This window comes from Suncus etruscus, chromosome 2 (genome assembly GCF_024139225.1).
Source record: "Suncus etruscus isolate mSunEtr1 chromosome 2, mSunEtr1.pri.cur, whole genome shotgun sequence".
Taxonomy (NCBI): domain Eukaryota; kingdom Metazoa; phylum Chordata; class Mammalia; order Eulipotyphla; family Soricidae; genus Suncus; species Suncus etruscus.
Genome location: NC_064849.1, coordinates 146918055 through 146941360, shown reverse-complemented (window position 1 = coordinate 146941360; position 23306 = coordinate 146918055). Strand labels below are relative to the sequence as shown.

Below are 23306 nucleotides of genomic sequence, written 5' to 3'. Positions count from 1 at the left end.
TGTGTGCAAGGCAAATGCCCTACTGCAGTGCAATCTCTTCGGCCCCAATAAATGTTTAAAATGAAATATGAACTGTCTGAATGTCTACCAATTTGAATGCCTGAAATAATTCAATCATGCCTTAGGTCTCTTTTTTGTGTGCCCAAGAGGAGCAGTATGTAGACAAGCAAAGGGCAACGGTTTCTGTTTCATGACATTTCATCTAGAAAAACTGAGTAGATGATCCAGCTGAAGTCTTTATTTTACCATTTGAAAAAACTAAGAGACAAACTCAAAAGAGACCTGTCTAGTTTCTAGAGCATCAGAAAAATTCTAATTTCTGATATCGAGTGCTTCTTCTCAGACCTTAGGCTGTGCTTTCTGTCATAGATTGCTCATGCTTCTCTCTCTTAAGACTAAAGTTTTTAAACAGGTATTAGCCAAATCCAAACGGAAGAAAAGTGTCAGAAGAAATGCTGAATGAATTCAGCATTCAGAAATGTTAATTGTTGTAATGTCATAATGACTAACATTTTAACCTCCAACGTGGGTCTTGTGTTTTAGGGGGTATTTATTGTTTGTTGCTTTGAGTTGTTTTTGTTTTGTTTTTCAGTTTTATGATTTACAAAACTTTACTAAGCCAACTGCTGACATTTACAAAGACTTCTTATTCTTACCTTGTCTATCAGATGCATCACGACACTAAGCTCTTCATCTGTGTTCTCTGTGGATACTTTCTTACTGATGCGGTGGAGCACTCTGTTGAGAATATTACTATCCAAGGGCTGCTGTAACTGATCTGCAAGTTCCCAAACAGCCTGCGATTCCACATTAGAGATAAGGGTGATGTTAGCAGTACCATATACTTTGTCAATTTTGGCAGCACCTTTTGGGCCAAATAGCACAATCTGGAATCGTTTGGGAAATGGACTTAAAGACCCTATCTCCGGTGTTAAGACGATATCCAATATGGTACTCCTTTGACCAGGTTCAAAGACCAACATCCCTTCTGTTTTCACAAAATCCTTCCCAGAAATTGCTGGAGAAATAAGAGTCCGGCCAATTGTTTCAGCACTCCTTAACTCCTAGAAATTAAACAACACTGCTTAAGTGAAACTCTAGCTAGCACCACTAATTATAGCATCTTGGTTTATCCAACAAATTTGTATTTCTGAGACAAATTATATTTCTCTTAAATAAACCGGGGGGAATAACATTACTAGTAAAACATGAGATTTTATTCATGTTCTAATCTCCTAAAATTAATTACAGAGATACATCATGCAATAATGAGACACAGAAAGATGGAGTTTAGAATGATTTAAATAAACAATTAGAAAAAGACTATCACTGCTGATTCACAGAATTCCTCCAACTCTGAACACAGACAAATTATATGTAGTGGCACATGCTGTGAGAAGCAGATATGAAAGTAGAAATGAAGTATTTACAATTTTTATTCTCAGAGATTTTGAAGATTTGAGCAGGACAGTGTCATGTTTTGATTTTTTTTTTAATTTTAGGCACCACGGTGTATAATACTATTAATAGTAGTATTTCATATAAAATATTCCAGCACCACACTCTCCATCCATCACTGCCCCAGTGTTTCCACACCTATCCTGTGCCCACCTTCCCACAAAGACCCCTGTTGTAAGCTGTCATCTTCAGAAGAAAGTTTATTGAATATTTTTGTGAATATTCTATCTGTTATCGATAGTTAAGCTACAACAGAAAATGGTGTATGAGTCATGGAAAAGTGACATGAGTTTTTGGTACTTCAATCATCTATAAAGCCATCAGTAGCAACTTGGAGTTCAGCCATATCAATATAAAGATGAAGGAATGTTCATATTTGAGACATATATTTAATGTAAGATTTTAGATAAATGCTATGTTTAGAAGAATCTTCTTCCTTTTCATTTATTCCACTGAGGATAACCCCTAGCTGTTAGCTGGGATGAACAGTGGAAAATAAGGATGATTGTAAAGTCAATACCAATAGTTATCAAACACAGTAAGTCTGAAATTTCTTTTAGACTTTCAAATAGTAGTAAACTAGTAAAATAGCAACAATAATTTATACAAACCTAGATCATGAATGGCTGAGAGGATAATAATCAATATATGAGTGTTTTAAAACTGAGATGTAATTCAAATTGAGAAGTACATGCCTTCTATGTATGAGGTCCTGGGTTTGATACTGACACCACATGGTCCTCAAGTACCACTGAATAGGGTTCCCACAATATAATATAAAGATATAAATAGCTGAAACATAAACTAGAGAGTCTTTGTGAATGAAAATATTAGGTAGAAAAATGAACATAGGTTAAAAGAATAAAGAAAAGGAGCATGTATTCCAGAAACCCCAAGGAAGAGTATGCTTAAGAAGGAGGATGTAATTGTTTGTGTTGGATTATAAAAGCTAAGTGAAGAGAAAGAAAGAAAACTTGCAGTACTTATAGAACAAGAATTTCCTGAGGGGAGCCTCTTAAATTAGTTGTAAATACAGAATGGATATATTCAAATACCCGTTAGAATACCATAGAACAGTAAAAGTGAAAAACTTAGGAATATACTCAACAATGTAAGATATTTCTCAAAAACATACTACTTGCAAAATAAATATACCAGAAAACAATACAATTGGAAAAAATATCAGTTACCTAACTTTCAAAATAGGTAAATTTAAACAATGTTGTAAACCTATGAATAAAATTAAGTAAAAAATAAATCAATACTAAACTCAGGATAGACATTACTTTGAAATAGGTAACAAAGGCAAGTTTCAAAGAAGGGTTCATAGTGATTAGTTGTAAGATCACAGTGACACTGAATTTCTTAAGATAGGTTAGGGTGCTTTGATTATAATAAACGGACATCCCATGCATTACTTTATATAATAAAATGTATATTTAAATTTAAACATGTACAGAATAAGCATAATATTCTTATTAATAAAAACATAAATCAAGGCAATTGGTGCCATATTACAGAAAAGCTACAATAAAATAAATACAGAGACATTTAAAAGGAATAGGTAATGTGAGAATAAATAAGCATATTATTTATTATATTTGCATTCTTTGGGCTATATGTAAACATATATGAGTGAAACTAATTTGAATCAATTTTTAAATTTGGTTTAATTATAGGCATCTTTAATTTAATGCTAACTGTGAATAAAGTAGATTTTATTTAGCTAAAATATTCATATCCCTAACATTACATCACATATATTTTGCAAGTAATCATTTAGACTAAGAAAACTCATGAATGTGATAGAGAAATGTAAATTCAACTTCTTATTTGGTAATTTCTATTTTCATCTCACAAATGTGAATGAACTATTTTAAAATGTGCCTCAAATCTTTGTCAACTGTTCTTCATGACCAGCGCCTTCACACTACAATATTGTAAGAATACTATCTGTATTTTATGGGATAACAATAAAGTACATACATTTTCTCATTTTTCTTCCTATCTCAAATTGTTAAAACCAAACTACTAAAATGATCCTTCTATGAGTCAGAACACTTATTTATGTATTTTGTTTTCTGGTTTGCCTGACAAGCTGTGGATTTTGTCGTAGCTCTCAAACTAACATCCCATTCCTTATGTACATGATTACTGCACCAAACTGACTACATATTTGGTGCATTTTATGTACAAGAATGCCCTACATGTTTTAGTCGCCCAACACAGTAAAAAATCCGAGTATATTCTAGAATGGAATTTATAAAACCCCAAGCTTTGAAGTCTAATGTGTCACCACCAGGTTTTTGGAATCTTATAACAAAAGAAATCACAGCACTGTCCAGAATGTTAGCTTTCTAGGGGTAGGTTTCTTGAAGTTAATAGTTCAAAAGAGAGACAGACAGACAGACAGGCAGACAGGCAGGCAGGCAGGCAGGCAGACAGACAGACAGACAGACAGACAGACAGACAGACAGACAAAAATGGAGAGAGTGACGGAGAGAGACAGAGACAATGTGTAGGCAACAATGCCAGTAATGATGCTTTAAGCACTTTTGAACACACTTATATTTAGTTTTGTTATTCAAAGTCTAAAAAAAAGCTATAAAGGCACATGGTATTGTTTGGACCCAGCTAAAGATATGTTCATTTAGTGTTACACAGCATTACTCTTCTGAGTCCCTAGAGATCCATCCTCCACCTCTCGCTCACCCAATATCACCTAACAACAAGGATGTGAAAAGGTACCAGCAGGGACTCCTGAACTCACAAATCTAAAGACATATAAAGATCAGTTAGTGTTAGAAGTTATGGAAAAGATTTTCAAGCAGCTGAGAAATAAAGCATAACAAAGACAACTTTTCCCTTTTGGTCTTACAGTTATAGACAGAAGAACATTTTAACTCTCTAGATAACTTATAAAACAGATTTATGTAAGATACTACATAAATAACTTGATTTAAACACACACACACACACACACACACACACACGGCAGAGTGGTGGCACAAGCAATAAGGTGTCTGCCTTGCCCATGCTAGCGTAGGATAGACCGCATTTCGATCCCCTGTCATCCCATATGGTCCCCCATGCCAGGAGCGATTTCTGAACGCAAAGCCAGGAGTCACCCCTGAACGTCACTGGGTGTGGTCCAAAAAACCAAATTAAATATAAAAAACACAAAAAGAAAAGAACATCATTTTAAAACATGATCTAGGTAATATTTAAATAGTTTCCAGGATAACGTTTAATATTCTAAAGACTGTGAAAGATTTAAATGCCTGTCTTGAATACAGGCAAGGGGTGGGTGGAGAGGGAAATGGAGGGAACTGGTGATGGGAACATTGCACTGGTAAAGGGAGGTGTTCTATTTTTTATATATATTATATAACTAATATCCAACTACCAACATGCTTGCAATCATGATGCTTAAATAAAATATATATATATATATAAATTTTAAAAGTATGTGAAGTATGATCTCATCATAGTGTATCAAATATTCAGTTTCATTATACAGGCTACAATTAAAAAAACAATTATAGGTGTCAATATATCATGTTCTAATACTCCGTACATACCTGGGTACTGAAATTAACAGACATTATTAGTCCTATCCCAGAATCTCTGACCACCTGCAAACTGATTAAGGTGGCCTTCTTATGAGTCACTGGCAATCGAGAACCCACAGAAAAATACACAAGGCTCTGAGGCCCATCCCTCTGGAATAATTTAATCTGTGCAAATCTGGCACTATTGTTTATAGCTGCTCCATCAGTAACTTTATACAGTTCCACAAAAAATTTCATGTCAGCCTGAGGTATCTGAAACGAGAGAGAAAATAATGATTTCTGATATAATTTAACTTTTAGGTAATTATTATATTAAGAAACACTCATAAATAACATTTACAGGTATATATTTCCAAATTTAAACACTTAAGCTAGAGTGCCCATAAATTAAATTTTAGTCTTAAATAAATTCATTAATTTGGAGTGAGTTTTTTAGATAACCAATGTCAAAAGATTATCAACATATACTTAAGCAAGCAAAATAATAAATGAAAAATTCTTAGCATAGAGTACAATTCAAATGGGAAAAGCATTAATATTTTTAACATAAGCTAATAAGAAAACACAATAGTAAAAAATGAGATAGCAAAGTTATATATAGCATGATACAGTAAACATGTAGTTAAAAGTATACAAATCTTGCTATAAAAGTATAATGATATATAGTTAAATATTGGTTTTAAATGCATTATGACCCCCCTTTTGAAGGGGGGTCAGGGTGAGGAATTAAGATGACACTGGATACTGATAAGTCAGGACTTCATTTAAATAAAGTTAAAATAAAAGTTTCATTTAAAATAACATTTGGTATTTTTGTAATATCTCACATAGGAAAAGGAGGACTTTGTCATCATAGACTTTAATTTTAAAATTATTTTAAATTGAATAAATTAATATATAATTATCTAATTTATACTTTGTCCAAGTATGAAATATGTCTAGATTTAGTCAGCTGGCCTATGTTTTGCTTATGTTTCATTTCAGGTCTTTCCCAGAAGTTTCAAATAAATTTTTCTCTAAAGTTTGAGTTCCAGTTAATAGCACACTGCCAATCAGATTGCTTCTACCTATTTGCTTTTACATAATTCTTTGTAAAAAATATCTTTAAGTAGCAATGTGAATTTCCAGGCCTGAAGAACCTGGGTTCAATCCTGGGTGCCCTATATGGTCCCCTGAGCCAGGAGCGATTTCTGAGCACATAGCCGGGAATAACCTCTGAGTGTCACTGGGTGTGGCCCAAAAACTAAAAACAAAAAAGGAAAAGAAAAAAGAACAAGAAATTGAGTTAGCTTTCCTATTTATTATACAAAACTTTTCTTTTTTTTTTTGATGAACTGCCAGTAAATATTGCAATGTGAAAATAACTATATTTATCACCACTTTTGAAAACCTACATTTGGTAAATAAAATAAACTATGACATTAAAAAGCCATGGATTTCCATATTCGAAAACTATTACCCCCTAATGATCAAGTTGAGTATGAATCCATAATAATTTTATTTAACAAAGGACTTTAGCCTACTACATTCTAACATTATCTTCTCTTTATATTTTTAGTAGCATGTTTCTTTTCATTGAAGATTAGAACATTAGTTATTAGCACTGAGAGACAAAAGGGTATATTAGAATTTAAGTAAAGAGCAATCTAAAATTAAACAATGTACAGACCTGACAAACACATAATTAGGCTAGAGACAAAGGAAATGTCTAGTCTTGCAAATACTCTATTCAAATAATATTCCTAAAATATATTAGTAAAACCAGATCATAGCAGTATGATAACCAAGGGCACATGACCACAGATTAGCCAACACAAATATTCCCCTCTTATGGAAACTGTAAAAAGTATGATAATTACAAGAAGAAAAATTTAAAATGTATTACTATAACCTTAGAGGAGATCATTATAATTATTACAATAGTTTTTAAAATAAAAATAAGTAAAAGAAAAGAATGCAAATCTGTAAGGGAGCTAAGATAAAAAGAATTAGATGCTTTATGATAACTGTATTTGTGTTTATTTTTTCTGCTGTTTAAAGTAGTAAGTATCTATAAAGAAAGCATGATACTTTTGAATATTCATTATGAGTATGACAGTTTCTGTATTAATTATTTGAGTTTGATTACTAGACAAAGAGCAAATATTAATCACTGAGAATATCTGACTCCTGAGTATGCCATTGCCATATGCCATTTGCAATGTGAACTAAGAAAAATTTGCCCAAAAATTCACAAGCAAGGTCTCTGACTGATTGGCATATCAAAACTGAACCCTATAACTATATATCAATAACAAATATGAGGAAATAAAAAAAACTCTCATACCATGAATAAAAACCTGTTTATGATATGATCTTATATATTATAAAAGTAAAAGTAATTTTGAAAAAGAAAATATATATCATTTTTCAGCATTTTGCCTAAGATCGAGTGTAGAAAAATCAGATATAGGGACTATATGGGATGGTGAGGAGTGAACCTAGATTAGTTGCAAACAAGTAAAGTGCCATCCCTACTCTACTTATTGCTCCAGCCCTTCAGTCCTGCTTTGATTTGCTTATACCCAATAAGTGTATCCAATAAAGAGGCTTTCCAATTACTTGTTCTTGGAGTTGGAAAAAATACAGTATGTAGGGTAGTTGTCTTGCAGGTGATCAATCCAGTTTGATCCCTAATATCTCATATGGTCCCCCAAATACCACAAGGAATAATTCCTGAGTTCAGAACCAGGAGTAAACCTTGAGCATCACCAGCTATGTCCCAAAGTACCAACAAAAATTAACAATAAAATAAAATTACTTATTCTGAAAATATATAATGAGAAGTTGGCAATACTGTGGCTCATAATTTCTTACCTTTCCTTGTTTGAGCTCAATGGTGATCAAGCATTTTGTTTGACCCATTCTACAGGTCGTGGTTCCTGACACAGAGAAGAGTATATCCATCAGATTCACACCATGTTTCTGGAGCCAAGTGGATGTTTTGTTAAATGTAACTCTCCAAAAGACTGTGACATCTTCAAATGCCCTAAAAAAAAATGTCAAAATGTATGCAAATACAGTAGGGAGTAAGTTATCCTGGTATTTAAGGTAGAATGTATTACCACTACTTTATGATGACTAATGCTTAAACTAAACAAATCTCTCTTTTTAAAAAAAAATAATATATTTATTTAAGTACCATAATTACAAACATGTTTGCAGTTGGGTTTCAGTCATAAAAATAACACCCCCCTTTACCAATGCAACATTCTCCAAAATGACCAAATTTCTTAATTGAAGAAAAGAAATTAAGTTTGGCCAGGGTTTACCAACCATGTATTCTTTAATTAATCTAGCCAATACTAAATAAATATGTATTGAGTGGTTCGATGGTAACATATCAGGAGTGTGAAAAGAAGTGATATTGTTCTGCTAAACATTATTAAACCCCTCCCCCCAAAAGGAGATTAAAAATTATAGAGAATCTGTGACTTCAGTAAATGTTCTTCATTTGTATTAGGAGAAAAATTCTTCAAAGGGAAAGATTACTGTTAAAAAATGGTCATTAAAAATAAAAGGCAAGAAATAAATTAAAAAATTAAAAATACATTATTATCTATACATGTGTATATCCAAATGCATGTATGTAGTGACCACTCAAAAGGTATTTTTTATGTAGTATTAATTTGCAAGCAAATTTTGGTACTACAAGCCTCCCTCCTAAACAGCAAACTGTTGTATTGTTGAGTAATCAAAATATTCAAGGATTTGGATGAGTTTTATTGGTTGAATACCTGCCCTGTATGCTTGAAGTCATGAGTTCAATACCTGGCATGGCCACTATGGTCCATGGAGCCACTATGGTCCACTATGGAGCCACACATGCAACCTCTGATACTTCATAACTACCTATTCAACCCAAACAATGCAAAAACAGAAGGAAGGGAAGGCAGAGAAAGAAAAATATTGAGTAAAAATAAAGAAGGGATCATTTATATTGATATGTGATATTTAGAAGTACACATATTATTTCAAGGTAGCCCTAAGTTGAACCAAGTCTATTAAATAACTGGTTAAGTCTTACACAGCATTTTCACATTGGGATACCAAACTCCACATGTTTTTTAAGCAACATTTTATCTTGCCTCTACTATTTTATGACTTAAAATTAGATCCTATATAGGCACACAGGCTGTTACATCTTTGACATAGAGATGAATGTACCTGTTTGGCTGCCTAGTAACAGTAAGATCCAGTATGTTCAGACCAGCTCCTTCACCCAGCGCTAGTTCACCTTGCGACTCCTCACTGAATCCTATGATGCCATTATGAAGATCATTCCCTGAAAAAAATAATGGGGGTATTATAATATTCTTAAGACTAAAAAAAACTTCCATGTTTTAAAATTTTTTTCCAGCTCACATAGTATGAAACTAAGAAATTCACATGTGAATGAAGGATAAATACAGAATAACATCACTTACATGTGGTATTTAGAATAACTGCATGAAAAAATGCAATGGTTTGAATGGGAGTTGTCTCAAACACTCAACTCCAGGGTATGGCGAGGAGAATGAATGAAAATGAATATAGGAGAAAAAAACACAGATATGGAATAATGGATGCCATGAGCAAAGGAGTCTCAGGTCCATTGGTAGTATTAAAAAAAGAACAGAACTAAGTATTCAAGTCAAAGTCAACAACAATGAAATCATGAAACCCAGATTTTAACAATCAAACTGGAGGCAAAGGGGGTGGCAGAGGATGGACTCTGGAAGCACTGGTGGAGGGAGGTCATCACTGGTGGTGGGATGGACCCTGACATTTTGTATGTCTGAAACCCAACAATGAAGAACTGTGAAAATCATAATGGTTTCAATAAAATATTAAATAAGTGAACAAAATAATCTCTACAACACAAAATTGTAAAAAAGAAACAACTTCTATCACAGCACCACAATTTTACTCCTTTAATACCATAATCCATAAGAGTGGACATCACTGTGTTTAATAAGGATTTACTGAACAGTGAGCTCCACTTAACCAACTTAATACAAAACAGCTGTCCAAAAAGACCATTTGTGTTATATTATCTAGCTATTTGCTTCACAGAAAAACAATTAAGAGACTGCAGAGTGTCTCTGGGTAAACAAGGATTCCACAAAGCAACACTCAAGGTCACAGGCGTCTACATACTTACTATACATCACACTGTCTAAAATTGTAACTGTAAGTCCATGTTGACATTTAAATAGGTTTCTGAGTGAAAGAAAAGTTCATGTTGCTCTCGATTTTAAAATGGCTCAGTTTGGCAAAGTGATCCTAAAAGCTGTGGTCCAAAGCAGTTTGACTTCAAAAATCACTAATATCCATCACCCAAACTCTTACTTTTGACAGAACTTCAGGCATTGGTATCTGAATAAGGACATACAAACCCACTTTACTTTGTTGCAAGGGGGGGAGCTCTGGATGTACTTTGCAGGTCTGCAATGTGACTAAATGTGATCTGCTAATAAGGGAAGCATGTTTGATTAATCTTTTTTGTTCTAATATCTCCTGCCTGAATGTGAGTGCAGTAGATTAAATGTGTCTCTGCTACAAAAATTTTCATTGCGAGCACTTTTTTGCTACTTAACTAAATGACCACATAATATACATAAGGAAGGAAGACATTATAGAAGAACCTCATCCTGGGTCAAAAATGGGATAAGAAAACCAGTGAATGAGTCAAGCAATTCATCATCATAAATGTATTGGCAGATACTAGAGTGTGATGTTGGTCTACACTAGTATGCATTAATATGCCATGCTGGCTAGCATAATTTTATTTCCATTGATATATAGCTATTGTCCTGACGCCTAGCCCCCTCCTTCTCCTGATCACACACAAATCTTCTAACCAGACAAGTAGCATTTGCAACCATTCATAAAGTAAAAGAGCAATGCTTGAAACTACAAAGAACCCCTAGTAACCATACTGTTGGGTCTGCAATTTGCTCAAGTACTACTACATATTTTGACCTTTAGTCTGGGTCATATTCAAATAACTGTACTAGAATTTGTATAATCTGAAGTAGAGATCTGTTGAGTGTCTAACCAATTTTAAATGAAAGATGTAGATGGCATTAAGCTAATTTAAATCAAAATGAGTACATAACCTATAGAATATTTTGTTTTTCCCTATATTGTTAAAGTAACATTTTAAAGTTTATTCAACAGAGCCCAAGCTAAGCGCTATTTACTGTCCATTAAAGTCCATCAGTTCTTTCCCACACCATAGAACAACATTATAAATTCAAGTTATCTGTCCATGATATAGGAAATGAATGTCTTAATAAATTACTTTGAATCAATTTGCCATCTTAAATTTAAGCTTAAATGATATTTTTTACAAATACTATATTATAAAAGTAAAGTCTCTTTTTTGTTGTATGTTTTTTTGTCTGAGGCACACCTATCCAGGGGTTACACCTGATATAGTCTATTCTCAGGAATTACCCCTGTCAGGCTTTGAGGAACATTTGGGGTACTAGGGGTTGAACCCATGTCATTTGTATGCAAGGCAAATGTCACAGCTCCAAACCATAAAGTTTTATTTTCCTTATTCAAAAAGTATATCTGTAATATACCTGTAATAATGATCATGGCAAAAGAAGAAAATCCAGTATCATCTGTTCCTTTGACAATTTGTGCACCTCCTTGAGGGTTTCTGAGAAATACATAGAAAAATTCCTGGCCTTCAGGCTCGTCATCATCCAAAATTTGAATCAATGCCTTATGTTCTCTTTCTCCATCTGCAAACGTAAGGAGGAGAGATTGTTCTTCAAAGTCCTCTTCTTCAATTGCCCATGTTACATTGGAAATTCCGTAGGTATCAGGAGAGGGAAATGCAATATTTGGTTCGTTCTGAGCAGATCTTTCACCAAAAGTTTTTAGTATTATACTGACATTGCCAGTACAACCACCAGTTCTTCGAATAAGAACTTCTGCAATATGAAGGGTGTCATTCATTTCCTCTTTTACATAAATAATGGGTGGTCCAACACTGAATGTGCCATGAATAGAAACATTGGTAGTTAAAGTGACCTCATCAGGCTTTTCTGACATGGGAGATGTTCCAGGAAGGGTGACAAGATTTTCAGAAATCACAGATGCTCCAGTTGTTTCAGTAATAATGGTGATTATTTCAGTTGGTTGTGGTATGGTAGATATCTTAGTTGTATCAGGATATATCGTGGAGGAGTCACTTTCTACAGGAATAAGAGTTGTATCGACTGTTAAAGCCACAAAAGTTGTCTTGGGTAAAAATATATCCATTTCTGCCAGGTCATCATTATCCAATATTGTGATCACTGCAACATTAAAATCTGGATTTAGGCGTGGTTTCCAAGTAGCATCAAACTTTGAATATTCTTTCATTTCTACTGAAGTCAGATTAATGTAAAAACTTTCTTCTGTCTCAGGAAGCTGATCATTAGTAATCATTATTTCAAAATCAACCTCAGCTTCAAGTTTTTGAAAAAGCAGTTCCTTATAATGAACAGGTTCAAAATCTTCCAGTGGTTTTGCACTTCCTGCAGTTGTCTGATAGAAAACTTTAATAAGATCGCCATGGAAGCCAAACAGTCTTTGTACTTGTAATCTGATCCTTGGTGTATCTTCTGACACTTGAATATTTCTTGAACTTGGGGAAAACTGGAAGACTCCCATAGGTTCAATTTCTGCAACTGTGAACCCTGATCTGGGAAAAAAAATAACCATAAAGGACCTTATTAGAAAATGGAATGCCACTGTAGAAATTCATTTCTCACACATTTAATCATTTGTTCTTGGGAGCAACTTAAAAATGACATTTCTTTTCAAAACCCACATGAACTATTACAGTAGTTGTAATCCTGGAAGACAGGACTTCACACAAGCAAATTAAGTTCTTAGGTCTCTGGTCTAATTCTTCAGTCAATCGAAGGATAGTTTTCCAAAAGATATTAAAACCCAAACAGTGTTTGTTTACACATGTAATCTCTCTCATATTATCCTCAAACAGGGAAATGAAAACTTTTACAATTCCCTGAATATCAATTTGTTTTCTTGTTAACCAAGCAGAAATAGTTCTACCTGTGAGGGGCAAAACTTTTGCTTCTTTCTTTAGTTGTCCAGTAATGAAGCTTTTAATCATACAAACATTACTAAACATTTTATAAAAACTGGAATCTGGGGCCGGGCAGTGGCGCTAAAGGTAAGGTGCCTGCCTTGCCTGCGCTAGCCTTGGACGGACCGCGGTTCGATCCCCCGGTGTCCCATATGGTCCCCCAAGCCAGGAGCAACTTCTGAGCACATAGCCAGGAGTAACCCCTGAGCGTTACCGGGTGTGGCCCAAAAACCAAAAAAATAAAAAATAAAAAAATAAAAAAAAAAATAAAAACTGGAATCTTCATGATTAATTGATTTATCCATAGCTTTTTCCTATAGAGTAGTATTGCAAGTCAGATATCACTCTGGTATTCAATATACCTCTCTTAGATCACTGACATTTTATGTGTGTGTGCTTTTTCTTGATTCTTTAAAATATGAATTTGAGTAGCTGTAAATAATTAAATAATAATTCATCACTCATCACAGAGTGATATGAACAGTGGTAGAGATTAACACAGGGCGTAAAGGAAAAGCTCTCAGGCAGTGACAGTGATTCTGACAAATTTCCTTATCCTGCAGAGACTTTTCGGTCAAGAAGAAGATTGTTATCTTACCGAAGCTGAGCACCACCTGGGGCACTGCTCTGTACTCCCAAAAGATGAATAGGAAAGGCCTCTAGCTGACCTGGGCTGGGCCATGTCCACAGAAGGACCCCTTTACTTTGCTCTCCATGGGAAAAGGAAATGTTCCCTGAAAACAAACAAACAAAAAACATGAAAAGAGAAGAAGAGTTCTGCATTTTTGAGTTCTCAATTGGGATTCAACTATTTAAAAAGCAGCGGAATTATTCTTTTCCTGCAACACCCACCCCCAGAGCAGTACAGTGGTTAGGACACATGTCTACCATGTTCCTGATCCAAATTCAATCCCATAATTTCTGGTTAAAACTTGGAGGCCTCTAAACACATCCAGGTGGCCAGGTAATTTCCCAGCACTGCGGTGCTTTCACATTGACTTGCAGGCCCATGCGGCTGAGAATCAACCATGGGTACCCTCAGACCTCCTAATCACTGCTTTGAGAGGTAACCCCAAATTTTCTTCCATAATTATAAGTCTACAAAGGTAAAATATATCAAAAAGTCACTGAGGGAAATACATGAGAACTCTCAAAAACACACAAATCTTGCCTTCAATCCTTGTATACTTGTCTGGTTTATTGCTTATTTTGTGTTTTGAGTGCATATACCAGTAGAGGGAAGAGAACAATGTGGGCAAGTTTGATTATGTGTCTGGTTGTAGGTTGTAGGCTTTGTTTGAATTCTGCTCCAGTATAATTTATAATTTTAGAGACACGGGTTACTATGAAAAGTAGGAGTGAAATGGAAACACACAGTTTGGAGAGAAAAATCATAGTGTATTGTGCCAAAGCGATAGTACAGCAGGTGAGGTATTTGCCTTGCACACCACCAATCCAGTACCACACCAGGAGTGATCCCTGAGTGCAGATAGAGAAGAAAATTCTGAGCAAGGCTGGATGTGGTCCAAAAACAAAAAACTTGGTATATAGATTTTCACTCTAAATAATTTCAGAAAGGTTTTGAGCTATCGGCTACATTTAACATATTGACTGCAGTGATATTTTTATAGATAGATATATGTTAGATTCATCAAAATATAGATAAAAAGTGAAAAAAATGTGTATATTAATTATATTTCAATTGAATAAATACATTTAAAAATAAAAAATAGGGAATAAATCAAAAATAAAATAAAAATAAATCAAAAAGGTTAAATCTAATCAGCGAGTTTATCAGCATTGATTATACATCATTTCCCACTATGCTTAAAATCCTTTTCTTTTGTTTTTGCTTTTGGGTCACACCCATTGATGCTCAGGAGTTAATTCTGGCTCTATGCTCAGAAGTCGCTCCTGGCAGGCTCGGGAGACCATATGGGATGCCGGGATTCAAACCACCGTTCGTCCTGGGCTGGCTGCATGCAAGGAAAATGCCTTACCACTGTGCATTTGCTCCACCCTTATGTTAAGGATTTTATAAAAGCTAAATGAATATGTAAAAATACTTGAAAATATCACTCTGAAAGTTCTATTACTTTAGTTACATCAAATTATTAGTAACTAATTTTATACATAGTAAATTATTTTAATTTATATTCACTATTTTATAAAAATCTAAATACATACTCATAAAGAACAATAGCTCTCCATAAATTTTTTCATGTTTAGTGAATGACTTAATATCAAAAATAAAAAAGACTAAATTATATGGAGCTCTACAAAGCATTCAAAAAGACAGAAGGGGTGCTAGGAAGATCGCTTAAAACACTGGAGTACACGCACTGAATGCGAAGTGCCTGAGTTTTATTTCTGGCACTGCTTTGGTGAACCCTAACTCTTAAAACCTTGAGCTTTGAATCTTCTGGCTATTATACTGAACAGCACGAGAGGTCCCAAAATAATATCATGGAGTAGTGCAAGTTTTTGCACAAGAAAGGGCTAACCAATAGATGAAAAATGTAATTAAGTATCTTTAACTAAGAGGACATGCCAAAAGTAAAATAAGGAGGATTTAAGGTTACAACATTGAAGGAAGGGTATCATTCAGTCATTAAGACACTCTGATAGTCAATGGTAACTCATAATGAGGCAAATTATATATCCAAGTACACCCTTTTTCTAAAGTCCTGTTGGATTGAAGCTGATACACCAATCCAATTCTCTTTGAATCTGCCCCTCATGATCAAAAGGACTGTACTTTTCATTTCTTTATATTTTGATGATAGTGGGACCTTGAGAAAGTAAAAATCACTCCATCCTCATTGATAGGCAAGGGTCTCAGCTAATAATGCTATTCATTTCTTTTATCATTGGTATCTACCTAGTGGTCAGGGACTTTTTACATCAAAAGAGATATCTTCAGGCAAGAGGGATAGCACAGGTTAAGGGGTTTGTTTGCTTTGCATGAGGCTGACCTGGTATTCCATGATCCTCTGAGCCTGCCAGGAGCGATTTCTGAGTGCAGAACCAATAGTAACCCTTGAGCACCATCAGGTATGCCTCCTCCCCACCCCCAAAAAAAAGGAAAAAAAAGGGATCCTCAAAGATACTCAGCCATCATAAACTCTCATTTTAGAAAGTTGTAATGAATAGTGCTTAGATTAAAACAACTAATCACTACATCTTACTGATTCACATGAGCTAGTGCTACAATTGAAAACTAAGAAGATGGGGGCCGGAGAGATAGCATGGAGATAAGGCGTTTGCCTTGTATGCAGAAGGTCAGTAGTTCGAATCCCGGCATCCCATATGGTCCCCCGAGCCTGCCAGGAGCGATTTCTGAGCATAGAGCCAGGAGTAACCCCTGAGCACTGCTGGGTGTGACCCAAAAACCAAAAATAAAACAAAAAATACACTAGATTTAAAGATAAGTTTTTTTACTACTCATAAATCAAGTTTGTTTGGCTAATTTCAGCAATGTCCTAATGTATAAATAGAATACTTTTAGGGGCTGGAATGATAGCACAACAGTAGGGTGTTTGCTTTGAATGTGACCAACCCAGAACAGACCCAGGTTCAATCACCAGCATCCCATATGGTCACCAAGCCTACCAGAAGCAATTTCTGAGCACAGAGTCAGGAGTAGCCCCTAAGCACCACCAGCTGTAGCCCAAAACAAAACAAAACAAAACAAAAGAGTACTTTTAATTAACACACTTCCCGATAAGGTATAAAGTTTTAAATTTGGCTGAAAAAGTTTTTTCTATTCTCACCAAGCAGCCTGTGCAATCCTGACCACATAGATATAGAAGGATTATACTGGAAAACTTCTAAGTACCTAGAATAAGGGTGAGTCGTAAGAGTGAGTAAGAAAAGTAATGGTCAGGTACTAATCTCCGAGTTTATAGGCTCATCTCAGAACAGCTACAACTCACCCTGCATTGGTGTCATGTTGCCAACAACAATGAACTCAGGGATTTCAAACTCATGAGGATATCCAGCAGCCCAGGCAACCATAAGGGAGCCGTATGTGCCTCTCCTAGAAATCACAACCCGGCTTGTTCCAGTAGTGATGTCTGTGAGTGGAAAAGCAGTGGATTCAAATCCAACCTAAGAAAAAAATATATTTGGAAATATTTTATTTCTCTATATAAATATTTGTTTGTTGAAATGCTGTTTAAGAACCAACTTTCTTCCCACCACTTTATTTCTTTCATTTTCTCCTTACACTTTGGGATCAAGAGTTTTCCAGATAAGTGTTTGGGTCTAAATATCACATAAGAAATAACATCCTATTTTTATCCTCCTTCTTCTGTCTTACTTCATTTAACATAATATGTGAAATGACAGGAAAAAAGCCTCAAGGCAATTCAGATACTTTGGTGGTATTAAGAAAGGAGAGAATTAAATATACAAACCACATAGTCAAAAACACAAAAATCATGAGTCCCGAATTTAACAACAAAGTTTTAAAAGGGGCGACCAAGATGGCAGGCTGGAAAGGGATATCATGGGATTTCCTCTTAGTGGAGTGAGGTTGGCGCTGATAGTGGGATAGGTACTAAGACATTTTATGTCAAAAATTCAATCATAAATAACTTTGTAAATCATGGTGCTTTAAATAAAGATATTTAAGTCGACACTTCTCTTGTTTACATATATGCTATTTTTTCTCAAAATTACCAGGGCCAAAGTATTCTCATGTCCATTGGTGGGGATTTAAAAAAGTAAAGGACAGAACTCAATATCCAAGCCAAAGTCAACAACAATGGAATAAGAGACCCAAAGTCTATAAATCTAAACTGTAAATAGGCCTATTACAGTGGCAGGCTGAGGGGCAGAGGATGATGGTATGGGATAAATTCTGGGAACATGAAAGATCCCACTAGTGGTGGGATTGGCCCTCATTCATAGTATGTTTGAAGCCCAACTATGAAGTACTTTGTAAATCACAATAATCTCAATAGTTAAAAAAAAGAAAGAAATGGCCTTTGAGCAAGGCAGCCTGGTCAACAAGTGATTACTCTAGAAAGGATTAATTCTGTTTTAGAGAGCAATCAATAGCTAATATTTGGAGTTTGGAGAGTTGTCCTGTTGAAAAGTTTTGAATGAAAGAACATATGGCAAAGTAACAGCAATCCTGATCCTGCTCACGCTAAAGATACATATTTTTTTCTTAAAAGTTCAATGAGTCATAATGATTATTGTACTTTTTTTTGGTTACTTTTTTTGCTCTAGAGATCATTTTGTGCATTGAAAATAAATCTTTCTCTGTGCATTGTTAACACGCAGTCATAGCTCACAGTTTCATTTTTATCAAAATATAATACATGGGGAAGAAATTTAATGATTGAATTTCAGTTATACAATGTTCAAGCACCCATCTCTTCAGCTGTGTCAACTTCCCTCCATCAAGACTGTCTCTATTGCAGTCACTGATTTGCAATATACTTATTAAAAGGCTATCATGCGTATCACTTTGCCTCCTTTCAGCATTCACTAGAGTGATCAGATCCAACTATCATTGTCATAGTGGTCCCTCTCTGACCTAACTGAGACCCCTCTCCCACTGTGACATGTTTTCTATTAAGAAATAGTCCTTCCGGCCTTCAATTCTATAGTTTTTGAGCATTATTCTTTATGCTATTTCTTTATGTTCCATAAATGAATGTTACCTAAGCTACAAATCAAACAAAACAAAACAAAACATTTTATTGTAATTGTAGGGTACCTATCTGAGACCCACCCATTTCTGGGAGGGGTCTTGGAAACCAGATATGTGTGAACTTACCTGCAAGACCCGGCCCATTCCTGGGAGGGGTCTTGGAAAAGTTAGATAAGCCTTGGACCAAGGGAATTCGGGCCTTTTCGGCCCTGCTGAGCTCGCTGGCTTTTGGGTTTCTGTGTTCTGGTCTTGGACCAGCATGGAGCCCAAAGGGAAGATGGCTGAAAGGAGTTTAAGATGCAGGGCCAAAAATAATTAGTGCTTGAAAGGTTATGAGTAGGCCACACACATGTGGTGAACAGGGCATGAATAAAGCTGATGCTTCCTGATGCCTGCCTGTGAGTGAGTGATTTTGCCTTTCACCTGGGCCTGGGACCCGCCGGCTAGATGGGGGATGAAACCACGTGGCTGGGGCCTAAGCACAAAGGCCTCCATCCATCGCCATCCAGCCCCATCCTTAATTATTTGATTCTACAGTAATGTTACTAACTTAGGTACTGTAGTGTTAAGATTTATGGATTTCTGTACCCAATTACTGAACCTTTGTCACCACCAAAGTTCCCAAGAAAAATTCCTTGTGTAGGTTCTTAGTCCTTCCCGTGAGAGCTTGTCCTACAAGCGTTTCTAATAGTTCCATACTCAAAGTCATTACCTCAGAATTGGCAGCTTTCTCAGGTACAGAAACAACAGCAGTTTTTGCTTCTTGGAGAATCTCTGGTGTGCCGTTGATATGTCCACCAACAAGCATTACCATCACAAGTTGCAAAGTAAAATTAGAGCCCAGAGACAAAAAGGCCTATAAACAAACAGCATTAAAAGTCTTTTAAATAGCAAAAATTACTGTCAGAAGAAAAATACTAGCATATATAACATAAGTTAATTTCACAGTGTTTCAGGTTTCTTTTTTGCCAGACAGAGACCAGACCCTAATATGGAATCAAGTAGGACAAGCCAGTCTTGTGTGGCCTGAGTACGTAATCTAAGGCATTGGCTAGCCCCAGAGCCCAAAGAAATACCAAGTGTCCTATCAGGAAGCTTGTGACATCTTTGGGGCTTCTTTAGTTTAGAGTGAAACTGTTCCTGTGTTTCTGATGTAAAGATAGCATGTAAAGATTACCCACAGGATGCTCTCTGTAAAAGTTGTCTGTAATGCAGGCTGTTCCATCCTTCCTTCTCTCCACCCCTTGTAAAATCGTGCTTAAAAGGAACCCATGCAGATCAATAAACAGAACCTTGACAAGCCTCCATTGCTTGGTTCCCTTCTTTCCCCCCATTCTCTTTTTCAGGCTGGATCCCCTCTGCACCCATGAATAACTGAGTCCTGCAGGCCAGGACACTTTTTTATAGTCTTTATCAATATATGTAACCAACCCTCTCCCCTGTGATGAAACAAAAGCTATCAGTATGAAGACTATGAGACAAATATCAATAGTTGCCTGGTATAAAGGAACATAAACTGGCAAAAATCTTTATGTGTAGCCAAATGACCTATGAATAATCTGAATCACATAAATTGTATTCATAAAGAACTTCTGTGCCACCCAAATGAAAAACAAGGTATTTATGAAGAGTTACAACTCCTAAAAACAAGAAAAAAAAATAAAAAATCTAGCCTCTTGTTAAATAAATATAGCAACGAAAGAGTTTATTTAGCTCTTTTTTTTAGCACTGTGCCGGGTCTGAGATGATGTGGCAGCAGAGACTGAGTTCAACATCCTCCTGGCCACCGATTCATACAAGGTTACTCACAATAAACAATATCCACCTGACACAAGCAAAGTTTATTCCTACTGTTAATGCCGTGAAAAGAAGACAGAAAATTCCAAAATAAGAAAGGTGAAATACGAGGAAACAGTATTTTATGGATTGCAGTACATTCTTAATAAGTACTTAAAAGGTAAAGTAGGGACCAAAGAGAAGATCCGGGAAGCCAAAGAAGTATACAAAGAACATTTTCAAGGTGATGTCTTTAATGAAAAGGGATGGAACTACATTCTTGAGAAATATGATGGACATCTTCCAATAGAAGTAAAAGCTGTTCCTGAAGGTTCTGTTATTCCCAGAGGAAATGTTCTCTTTACAGTAGAAAACACAGATCCAGAGTGTTACTGGTTTACAAACTGGATTGAGACTATTCTTATTCAATCCTAGTGTCCAATCACAGTGGCCAAAAAATATAATTATATATAATTATATATAAATATAAAAATATAAAGAAAAAATATCAGCCAAATATTTATCAGAAACATCTGGCAACTTAGATGGTCTAGAATATAAATTACATGATTTTGGCTGCCGAGGAATTTTGGAGACTGCTGGGATAGGAGCATCTGTTCATTTGGTTAACCTCAAAGGAATAGATAGTCTCCAGAATTGCTTTAATTAAAAAATACTATGGAACAAAAGATCCTGTGCTTGCAGCAGAACACAGTACCATAACATCTTGGGAAAAAGATCATGAAAAAGATGCTTTTGAACATATAGTAACACAGTTTTCGTCAGTGCCTGCGGTCAGCAATAGCTATGACATTTATAATGCGTGTGAAAAATATGGGGTGAAGATCTAAGACATTTAATAGCATCAAGAAGTACAGAGGCACCATTAATAATCAGACCTGATTCTGGAAATCCTCTTGACACTGTGTTAAATAAAGATTTTGGATTTTTAGGTAAGAAGTTCCCTGTTACTGAGAACTCAACGGGCTACAAGTTGCTGCCACCTTATCTTAGAGTTATTTAAGGGAATGGAAAAACAGTAATACCTTACAAAAGATTGTAGAAGTCCTGAAGCAAAAAAAAAGTTGAGTATTGACAAAGTTTTCTTTGGTTCTGGTGGAGCTTTGTTTCAGAAGTTAACAAGAGATCTCTTGAACTGTTCCTTCCAGTGTAGTTATGTTGTAACTAATGGCCTCAGGATTAATGTCTTCAAAGACCCAAAAGGTCCAAAAAGAGCCGGTTATCTTTTTTTTATCTTTATTTAAACACCGTGATTACAAACATGACTGTAGTTGGTTTCTAGTCACAAAAAGAACACCCCCTTCACCAGTGTAACATTTCCACCACTAATACACCCCATATCCCTCCACCCACAACCCCTGCCTGCATTCAAAATAGGCATTCTACTTCTCTCACTCATTAATATTTTCATGGTAGTTGTTAGTGTTCTAACTGCATCCCCCCTCCTTGAGGTGAGTTTCATCTCGTGATCCAGTCCTTCCAGCCTTCATCTCTGGGCATTATTACAATAATGATAAGACAAGTATTTTAGAGGTATTAAGGAACAGGACAAATGGACACTTATGAGGTATAAACTGCCATTCTGGTTGTGGGCCACCTCTGTCTCGGTAGTGCTCAGTTCCCAGTTTCTTAGGATGGAAGTCTGACATGAGACTTGTCTGGGTCACTTGCTGCTGAGCAGCCCCTGAAAATAAGAAGAGCCGGTTATCTTTACATAGGACACCACTTGAGGAAGGAAAAGGAGATTTTGAAGAATATGGTCATGATCTTCTCCATACTGTCTTCAAAAATGGGAAAGTGACAAAAAGCTATTCATTTGATGAAGTAAGAACAAATGCAAAGTTAAATATTGAACTGGAAGCAGCACCTCATTAGATTTTGATTTACGATGGGGTATATGTATGTCTGTGTTTACATGCTTGCATGCACTTATACCTGTGATTGTGTGATGCATAATGTTAATTGTAAAGAGATGTGTCGATTTCTCTGTGTTATGATTCATTATAGCCAAATTATTTGTTAGTTTATGGACATACTGCCCCTCCAATTTATTTTCCCTGTATTTAGGTCATTTCAAATAAGGAAATACACTTAATTGTGTAAAAGATTAATGCAGAAGTAAGCTTTTTAGGGCCCTTTGCCAACAGATAGTAATTCAATCTTTTCACAAATAATTGATCACAAATAATAGAACCAATCACATAACACAGATTTGATAAAATTAACATGATTGCTTTATGCTTATATTTTACTTGTATTTTTGTACAAATAAGATTGTGTAAGATATATTTAAAATTTTAGTGATTTAATTAACAGGCTTTCCAACTTTTCATGATTTTTATGAGCACAGACTAAATTACAATGCCTTTCGTCCATTAATTAGCAAATAAAACATGGCCTTAACAAAAAATAGTTCATTTAAAATTATTTAAATATACTAAATAACTGACTGCTTTGGATAAATAAAAATTGCCAATACTGTGTAGTTGACTCTTATAATGTCTTCTCATAAAAATAAATAAAAGAAATCATTTATTAAAGTAGCAGTGATATTTTATACCTAGTATTTTCCAATAAAGACAGTGCTATTAATAAGATATGCCTCAAGATACCTTATAACATGGAATATTTCTAAAATCTCTGTACATCTTTACTGTATATAAAATGGCTATTTCCATGAAGT

At 35.2% G+C, this 23306-nt stretch overlaps 1 protein-coding gene and 1 pseudogene across 1 annotated transcript in view; one reads left to right on the top strand and one right to left on the bottom strand.

The window, feature by feature from the left end:
- The window catches only part of ADGRV1 (adhesion G protein-coupled receptor V1), a 322278-nt gene that overhangs the window by 121958 nt on the left and 177014 nt on the right, over positions 1 to 23306 (bottom strand). The window contains 8 exon segments of the mRNA XM_049769107.1: positions 657 to 1064; positions 5040 to 5282; positions 7887 to 8058; positions 9237 to 9354; positions 11642 to 12753; positions 13760 to 13895; positions 17097 to 17271; positions 19539 to 19682. Coding sequence (XP_049625064.1) covers positions 657 to 1064; positions 5040 to 5282; positions 7887 to 8058; positions 9237 to 9354; positions 11642 to 12753; positions 13760 to 13895; positions 17097 to 17271; positions 19539 to 19682 — 2508 coding nt within the window.
- On the top strand, positions 20011 to 22518 carry LOC126001011 (nicotinamide phosphoribosyltransferase-like; annotated as a pseudogene).